The sequence below is a fragment of the Sycon ciliatum genome, chromosome 2, assembly GCF_964019385.1.
Source record: "Sycon ciliatum chromosome 2, ocSycCili1.1, whole genome shotgun sequence".
In the NCBI taxonomy this organism is placed as follows: domain Eukaryota; kingdom Metazoa; phylum Porifera; class Calcarea; order Leucosolenida; family Sycettidae; genus Sycon; species Sycon ciliatum.
In genome coordinates, this window is record NC_088644.1 from 28,050,072 (window position 1) to 28,059,787 (window position 9,716).

General features: G+C 51.0%; 1 protein-coding gene across 1 annotated transcript in view; it reads left to right on the forward strand.

Moving 5' to 3' along the window:
• LOC135809512 (tyrosine-protein phosphatase non-receptor type 12-like) overlaps window positions 1-9,193 on the forward strand; it is a 35,022-nt gene extending 25,829 nt beyond the window's left edge. The window contains exon 19 of the mRNA XM_065322871.1: window positions 8,669-9,193. Coding sequence (XP_065178943.1) covers window positions 8,669-8,739 — 71 coding nt within the window. The 3' untranslated portion in view covers window positions 8,740-9,193. The remainder of the gene's footprint in view (window positions 1-8,668) is intronic.
• The last annotated feature ends 523 nt before the right edge of the window (window positions 9,194-9,716 follow it).

Sequence of the window (9,716 nt, forward strand, 5' to 3'; positions counted from 1 at the left end):
AGAAAGACGTTGCTGAAGAACAAGGCCGCGAGCGACGACCTCAGTGAATTGCTAAGTAAGCCTTTTGAACTGCCCCTCAACAAGACAGTTGATGAAGTCGCTTCTCCTGTAGGAAAAACTCACGCAGTGCACGTTGAGAAACATGCCAGCACCTTTGAAAAGGACACTGCTTCAGTGCTTGCAAAAGAGGTAGTGGAGTTGAAAGAGCAACTATCTGTTTGTAAAGCAGATAACAAAGCACTGAACGAAAAGATTGCATCTTATCAAAGAAAAATTAGAAATGCAAGGAAAATAGTGGGCCGCAGGGATTGCAAATTGCATGATTTGTCCAGCACTGAGAGGGAGCAAGAAGAAAAAATTGAAGAATTGTTATTGTCGTTAGAAGCTGTGACGGATGACTTGGAAGATGCAAAGAAAAAGTTGTTAAATGAACATGAACGCGTGTATTACCATCAGAGAAAACACCAATCGTCAACAAGTAGCATTGAGAGTCTGGCTGAAGTGACTGATGAGTTGCATGCTGAATTATCTGGGTATCATAATCGCGAGAAAGAGTTGCACGAGAGATTGGACGATACTCTTGCGCAACTTGAAGAAAATGCACTGTTCTGTGCAATGGAGAATGGCCAGTACAAGGATGCAGTTAGGAAGTGTTGCCTTGCACTATTGTCACTGAATGTAGGTGTGTTGAATGTACCATCGGTCATTCGCATTGTACTGTCAATGGTGAACAAAAACATTGATAGGCTTCCGAGTGTTGGCTTATTAAGTCAGATGCTTGTTGAACTCAAGCAAGTCAGTGCCGGGCATGTTGCCGAAAAAATCCTCGAAGCTAAAGATGTTACGCTGCACAGTGATGGCACATCCAAGTTTGGAAAATTGTACCAGTCTTATCAAATTTCCACACCTGAGCAGTCGTACACGCTGGGTATCTGTGATATGAAGTGCGGTACTGCTGCTCATGGATTAGAGAAATTGAAAGAAGTTTTGAACGATGTGGAATCAGCTTGTTGTAAGACAAAAGATACTAATGTTGCCAACCAGATAGTTGCCAAAATCAAAAATACAATGAGCGATCGCTGTAGTGTGCAGAAAAGCTTTAACGACTTGTTGACAGATTACAGGGCTGAAATATTGCCAAGCGTAGTTGAAGGTTGGACCCAACTGCAGGATGATGAGCGCAGTGCCATGATAAAGATGAATAATTTTTTCTGCGGCCTCCATTACATTGTTGGCCTTGCGGATCAAGCATCAAAGTCATTGCGGGAATGGGAAGATATAAGATTTGGATCAGAAAAGATTGGTGCTAATGAAGTCCATGGGGTGTACGACACGAAAGAGTCCAGAGTTGTTCGGCTTATTCGTACCGCAACCAGTGCATTCGAGAAGCATGGAAACGAGCAGGCTGGAGTTGTGGGTGATTTCCATGCATTTCTTTCCCAATCTAACACGCAGCTCCCACTCTCTGAGTTCCGAGGAAACCGAAATTATATAGTGTTTTACAATGGTGCTGGCATTTTCTTTCTGCACGAATGCATGATCCATTTTCTCGAGGACATTCATGGAGAGACAAACCTGTTACTGAGGGCAGTTAAGGCTGACCTAGCCGCTCCTGAACTAGTTGCAGGTGCGAGAGCATGTGGTCTGGTAAGCAAGTTACTGATTTCCCCACTCTGGCGCGTCTTGGAGGATAGGGCTGTTTCGATTTTTGAGATGTCCACCATCTATACACACCTGCATACTAAGCTGGTGGAGTGGTCAACGGATTCCTCAGATATCCTCGATGGAACAGCTCGGCCCTTCCCCACTGCTGTTGTTGCCATGGCTGATCCTGTGTTGAGTTGCCTGCTCGAGAAGCATTCATCAGACGAGTGTACGCTAGAGATACTGCAGGTGCTCTGTACGAGCTTTGCTATTTTCACTGCTAGGCTTTTGGCGGATCATTTGCCGGGTGGTCGTTACCACAAGCCGGAGGCAGAAGTAGTGGAGGAGTGCGTGTCAGTACCGAACACGAATGCAATATCAGAGCGATATTTCGCTCAGCTGGATCGGCTTCTCCGCCAGAAGCCAGCTGCATCGACCATAGCATTAGATGGCATGATTGCGTATGCAAACAACCGTACTGCCGAGTGGCTGAATGCAAAGGACGAGGAGGAGCAGGCATCAATTTTGGCAAATGCCCGGAGGTCTGCACCAGCAATGCGGGCGTTATTCAAAGAACGACAGAAGGAAATCGCTGATTATAGAGTCAAAGTGCTGCAGGAGAAAGAAAAAAACATTGCGAGAAAAAGAGATACTCAGCTGAAGAGGAAGGAGCGTCTAACGAAGGAGATTGAACAGTACGGGCTCTGGGTCTCAAGTTCTGAAGTCACGGCAAAGTTGGCAGAGATACCCACGGTTGCACGCAAGAAGTCTGCTTTGAAGTCACAACTGCATTTTCGTCGGTATGTGCTACTGCAATCAGCTCCTGTTGAATATTTCCAGCTTAGCAAAAACCGGAAGGACCTGTCGGTTGACCAGCTTTCAGCGAACCTCATTCACCTTTTGTCAGCCACAGGCACTCCGACATTAACTGCTTCTGTGAGTGGGGAACCTGCTGCCAGTGCTGAAGCAACTGCTGGTGAAGCAACTGCTGATGTTGATGCTGAAGCAACTGCTGATGCTGAAGCAACTGTTGATATTGATGCTGAAGCAGCTGCTGATGTTGATGCTGAAGCAGCTGCTGATGTTGATGCTGAAGCAACTCCTGATGTTGATGCTGGCACAACAGATGATGCCGCTTTGGAGCCAGCACCCAAGCGCCGACCGGCTTGAACAGTTTCTGAATCAGGATCAAGAGGAGCACAGGCGCCAGGGAGGACGACAGTGAGCAATCTGGCTCCAAGCAGAGCGGTCTTGGCTGCCCCCCCCCCCCCCCCCCCCAACACACGCACACACTGACATCTAGCACCCTTACAGGTGCACGTCGAGCGGTCTTGGCTGCCCCCCCCCAACACACGCACACACTGACATCTAGCACCCTTACAGGTGCACGTCTGGCAAACTGTCAGCACATTTGTAGCTCATTATTGGTGCATCCTGTGCAAAACTATTGCATACTCCTTGGATATTTTCCTTTTTGGGGGAATTGTTATGCGGATAACTTTATTGATTTGTTTAATCAAATCCCGTAGAACACACACACGCACGCACATACCCACATACCAACAGCCTTGTACCGTGTACTGATCCGGGTGATTATTTTCTTGCTACCGCAACAGAGAGTTTGGACAGTGTGCATGGCCAATCAGGTCTTGCGTCCTATGTGTCGACAGAGTGACCAGACTCAATTATCAATGTGCTGTGTGTACAGGTGTATATGTATGTTTGTTCCAGGTAGCCTCTTTACTCAATGTATCTCTGACAAATACTCACAGCTGGCTGGTTTCTGTGTACAATACTGGTAGTCTCAAGTACAATGTCATGTGTGTCCGTTGCTGCGGCTATCGTGCGTCTCTGACTCATTGCAGCCGAAAACGGATCCGGTTTGACACCACAGCTTGTTGTCAACTACTACTCAAGTAGATTTATTCTCCAGATATATGCTGTATAACTTCCATGTTGCGTTTTTCCCTATTTCAGTCATATTCCACCCATTACCATGTCGGATTAAGCGTGAAACATGCTGTTGCTAGGGCCGTTGCTAAGGATGCCATTGTTGTTTTTTTGGCGGTATTTTTGAATTTTGAAAAAAAATGTTTTTTTTGGTGCCATCATAGCCAGGGCCATCCTTGAGCCAAGTTTGGTCACGATCGGATGAAGTTTATGGTTGCTATGATGTTGCTAGGGAGTTTCAGAAATCCACTTTGTGCCATCCTGCAGATCCAATTTGTATACATGTTCATCAAGGTTGGTGCGCTATGTTTGAATGCTCATAACTTTGGAAATACTGCTCCGATTCCGGTCAAATTTTCTGTAGACATTCTGTGGACATAGATGCTTCAGAAAAACGCATGAACTGGAGCACAACGCTGATAATAAAAAACCGCCTGAAATCCCTACCCAGGGCGCTGGCCATGCAGCCGTGGATAAGCGGCAGACCAGCTCATCGGATCAACATGACTATTGTGCACTGCACGCAGCGTTGTGTACGCGCTGAGGGCGCCGGCCCCGGTCAATCGACTGGATTTCCATGTCCGGCACCGGCCCCGGTCAATCGACTGGATTTCCATGTCCGGCACCGGCCCCGGTCAATCGACTGGATTTCCATGTCCGGCACCGGCCCCGGTCAATCGACTGGATTTCCATGTCCGGCACCGGCCCCGGTCAATCGACTGGATTTCCATGTCCGGCACCGGCCCCGGTCAATCGACTGGATTTCCATGTCCGGCACCGGCCCCGGTCAATCGACTGGATTTCCATGTCCGGCACCGGCCCCGGTCAATCGACTGGATTTCCATGTCCGGCCCTGGTCAATCGACTGGATTTCCATGTCCGGCACCGGCCCCGGTCAATCGACTGGATTTCCATGTCCGGCACCGGCCCCGGTCAATCGACTGGATTTCCATGTCCGGCACCGGCCCCGGTCAATCGACTGGATTTCCATGTCCGGCACCGGCCCCGGTCAATCGACTGGATTTCCATGTCCGGCACCGGCCCCGGTCAATCGACTGGATTTCCATGTCCGGCACCGGCCCCGGTCAATCGACTGGATTTCCATGTCCGGCACCGGCCCCGGTCAATCGACTGGATTTCCATGTCGGGCGCCGGCCCCGGTCAATCGACTGGATTTCCATGTCGGGCGCCGGCCCCGGTCAATCGACTGGATTTCCATGTCCGGCACCGGCCCCGGTCAATCGACTGGATTTCCATGTCTGGCACCGGCCCCGGTCAATCGACTGGATTTCCATGTCCGGCACCGGCCCCGGACAATCGACTGGATTTCCATGTCCGGCACCGGCCCCGGTCAATCGACTGGATTTCCATGTCCGGCACCGGCCCCGGTCAATCGACTGGATTTCCATGTCCGGCACCGGCCCCGGTCAATCGACTGGATTTCCATGTCCGGCACCGGCCCCGGTCAATCGACTGGATTTCCATGTCCGGCACCGGCCCCGGTCAATCGACTGGATTTCCATGTCCGGCACCGGCCCCGGTCAATCGACTGGATTTCCATGTCCGGCACCGGCCCCGGTCAATCGACTGGATTTCCATGTCCGGCACCGGCCCCGGTCAATCGACTGGATTTCCATGTCCGGCACCGGCCCCGGTCAATCGACTGGATTTCCATGTCCGGCGCCGGCCCTGGTCAATCGACTGGATTTCCATGTCCGGCGCCGGCCCCGGTCAATCGACTGGATTTCCATGTCCGGCGCCGGCCCCGGTCAATCGACTGGATTTCCATGTCGGGCGCCGGCCCCGGTCAATCGACTGGATTTCCATGTCCGGCGCCGGCCCCGGTCAATCGACTGGATTTCCATGTCCGGCACCGGCCCCGGTCAATCGACTGGATTTCCATGTCCGGCACCGGCCCCGGTCAATCGACTGGATTTCCATGTCCGGCACCGGCCCCGGTCAATCGACTGGATTTCCATGTCCGGCACCGGCCCCGGTCAATCGACTGGATTTCCATGTCCGGCACCGGCCCCGGTCAATCGACTGGATTTCCATGTCCGGCACCGGCCCCGGTCAATCGACTGGATTTCCATGTCCGGCACCGGCCCCGGTCAATCGACTGGATTTCCATGTCCGGCACCGGCCCCGGTCAATCGACTTGATTTCCATGTCCGGCACCGGCCCCGGTCAATCGACTGGATTTCCATGTCCGGCACCGGCCCCGGTCAATCGACTGGATTTCCATGTCCGGCACCGGCCCCGGTCAATCGACTGGATTTCCATGTCCGGCACCGGCCCCGGTCAATCGACTGGATTTCCATGTCCGGCACCGGCCCCGGTCAATCGACTGGATTTCCATGTCCGGCACCGGCCCCTCTCAATCGACTGGATTTCCATGTCCGGCACCGGCCCCGGTCAATCGACTGGATTTCCATGTCCGGCACCGGCCCCGGTCAATCGACTGGATTTCCATGTCCGGCACCGGCCCCGGTCAATCGACTGGATTTCCATGTCCGGCACCGGCCCCGGTCAATCGACTGGATTTCCATGTCCGGCACCGGCCCCGGTCAATCGACTGGATTTCCATGTCCGGCACCGGCCCCGGTCAATCGACTGGATTTCCATGTCCGGCACCGGCCCCGGTCAATCGACTGGATTTCCATGTCCGGCACCGGCCCCGGTCAATCGACTGGATTTCCATGTCCGGCACCGGCCCCGGTCAATCGACTGGATTTCCATGTCCGGCACCGGCCCCGGTCAATCGACTGGATTTCCATGTCCGGCACCGGCCCCGGTCAATCGACTGGATTTCCATGTCCGGCACCGGCCCCGGTCAATCGACTGGATTTCCATGTCCGGCACCGGCCCCGGTCAATCGACTGGATTTCCATGTCCGGCACCGGCCCCGGTCAATCGACTGGATTTCCATGTCCGGCACCGGCCCCGGTCAATCGACTGGATTTCCATGTCCGGCACCGGCCCCGGTCAATCGACTGGATTTCCATGTCCGGCACCGGCCCCGGTCAATCGACTGGATTTCCATGTCCGGCACCGGCCCCGGTCAATCGACTGGATTTCCATGTCCGGCACCGGCCCCGGTCAATCGACTGGATTTCCATGTCCGGCACCGGCCCCGGTCAATCGACTGGATTTCCATGTCCGGCACCGGCCCCGGTCAATCGACTGGATTTCCATGTCCGGCACCGGCCCCGGTCAATCGACTGGATTTCCATGTCCGGCACCGGCCCCGGTCAATCGACTGGATTTCCATGTCCGGCACCGGCCCCGGTCAATCGACTGGATTTCCATGTCCGGCACCGGCCCCGGTCAATCGACTGGATTTCCATGTCCGGCACCGGCCCCGGTCAATCGACTGGATTTCCATGTCCGGCACCGGCCCCGGTCAATCGACTGGATTTCCATGTCCGGCACCGGCCCCGGTCAATCGACTGGATTTCCATGTCCGGCACCGGCCCCGGTCAATCGACTGGATTTCCATGTCCGGCACCGGCCCCGGTCAATCGACTGGATTTCCATGTCCGGCACCGGCCCCGGTCAATCGACTGGATTTCCATGTCCGGCACCGGCCCCGGTCAATCGACTGGATTTCCATGTCCGGCACCGGCCCCGGTCAATCGACTGGATTTCCATGTCCGGCACCGGCCCCGGTCAATCGACTGGATTTCCATGTCCACGACAGTACATGTACGGAAGTACCGCATTTTCCGGGCTATAAGCCCGTAATAAGTAGGAAGTCTTTTTTTTCTGGTCAATTTTGAATTCTGCTTATACTCCGGAAAATACGGTACGTACACTGACAAACTTACTTCCTCCTGAGACTACTTCGTGACTTCAATTGAACTATCAGCACTGTTGAATTTAGCTTTGAGGAATCGAGTGATGGTGATCCTTGCCAATTTCTTTTTTTAATAATATTGTATCACTACTCAGGGAATAATTTATCCGGTATCGCATCGCAGTTTGCTACGCAATTCTTCTGAGGTGCGAAGCAATTTCAGAAATGTGTCGCATAAAACTGCGATGATTGTAGATTTTTCACTGGACCCTATGCTGCACAGTGTGCATGTCAGGTGTGTCCTTAGGGATGAAATAGATGAACAAAGCTTCGAAAGCACTGAGCTATGCATCCTGGCACCAGGCTAGGTTTGCAACTAAGGTGTTACAGTGTACTTGTGGTCTGAGCTTGCACTCTGATCAGCTCCGCAGAAGGACAATGTTGTCGAGTGTTAAAGAAAATTGCTACGCAACGTTTTCTAATTGATATTCAAGTTTGATTCTGCGTAGCAAAATTGCTATGCAAAAAATCGAAAGTAAATTATTCCCTGCTACTCAATACTAATATTTCTTGAGCACATATCTCTAAAATTATGAATAGAGCTTTTTCAAGGACGGGGCGCCGTGACCGCCAGCATTGCTCACCCCGAGATTGTGGTGAACAGGTCGCTTGTCAAAACGCATTGAAAAGTATACGAAATCACGGTTATAGGTTCGTCTCCACCAGCACTCGGAACGATTCTGAAGCTTGCTCTTTTTCGCCCAAGCCATGAAAGGAATTCCTGGCAACTACTCTGACTCAAACACGGGTGTACCTCCATTTATCCATTCCCGTACAAAGTGAACGCGAACTGGGCTTCGCCTGTTCACCAACGATTCAAAAAAATTCTCACACGCGATCCCAAAAAGTGATCGTTGATCCAACCTTGAAAAAGCTCTATAAAACAGGTACAAGGTAAAGGCAAGGTATGTTCGGGCCTGATTTAAATCTGGCTTTGGAAATTTTATTTTCATTCAGGCTATCAGGTTCGGCCTCATTTTCTCTGTGCTGCGCTGAGGAGTTCACAAAGAACGAAACAGCATGCTGTTCGCAGATTGAGTATAAAAGTTAGAGTTTTGTTTCCGGAGAAAGAAATTTTGTTGTGTCATGAATCATTTCAATGGCCAGCGTTGTAGAAACGAATAGTTGTGACCAATATTATCCTGCAACCCATGACCCCGCTCTTCCTTCTCCCCTCATGAACGACATGTGTGTCTGTCTGTTTGTACATTCGCTCAGGTTTCAAAAATCGAGTACCACGCCCCAAGGGGGCACGAGCAATGCCTACAACGTGGAGAACCTTCGCATAGCAGATTGCGAAACCCGCTTCTTACTGGCATTTTACCCAACGACCGCTGAGCGGCATTGGCTTTTTCACACAAACTTTCGTATTTTGTCTCATGTGGACACCTTGACACAATAATGTCAGATTATTTTCCCGAAATGATTTTCCAATTTCCCTAGTCCCGACTGAATACCTCGACCATCCGTTGTTCACTTTCGCCTCGTCAATGAAGTCTATGAAGTTTTTGAATCTGCATAGTCGGATGTGAATCAACGTGCATTGCAAGTTTCCTATTGTTTGTGTCGTTTTTTGCTACCACAAACTCTACTTGTATCAATGTGAATCATGTGACTGTACATAGCCATGACCATATATAGGACCACATTACCAGCCATGTCGAAGCAAATTTAGGATCGCACACCTCTTTTAGCAGCAGATCTGTTATTCCCTGTTTAATTTTACCTTACCCACCTGGTCAATGATGATGTATAAGCATGTGTCTTGTTGTTGCCCTGCCGGAGAGAGAGTAAATAAAACTGACGAAGCAAGGCCAGGTTGTGGGTTTCCAACTTCACAACACTATGTTATGATGTTGCATGAATGTCAGTCAGCTTCGCTAATAACGACTGCGGATACAACGCCAATCCGTGTCCAGAGCAAAGTCTCATTTACCTGTAATACATATACAGTCAACTTCGCTAATAACGACTGCGGATATAACGACAGAATTTCCATGCCCAGAGCAAAGTCCCATCCAACTGCAATACATATAATGAGACTTTGGGTAAAACGACACTTTTCTGATGCCCGGCCGAGTGTCGTTATAAGCAAAGTTGACTGTACAGTCAACTTCGTTGATAACGACTGCGGATATAACGACAATTCGCGAATAACGACAGAATTTCCATGCCCAGAGAAAGGTGCAATCTAACTGTAATACATACTATGAAACTTCAGGTATAAGGACGCTTCGTGAATAGGGACACTTTTCTGATGCCCCGC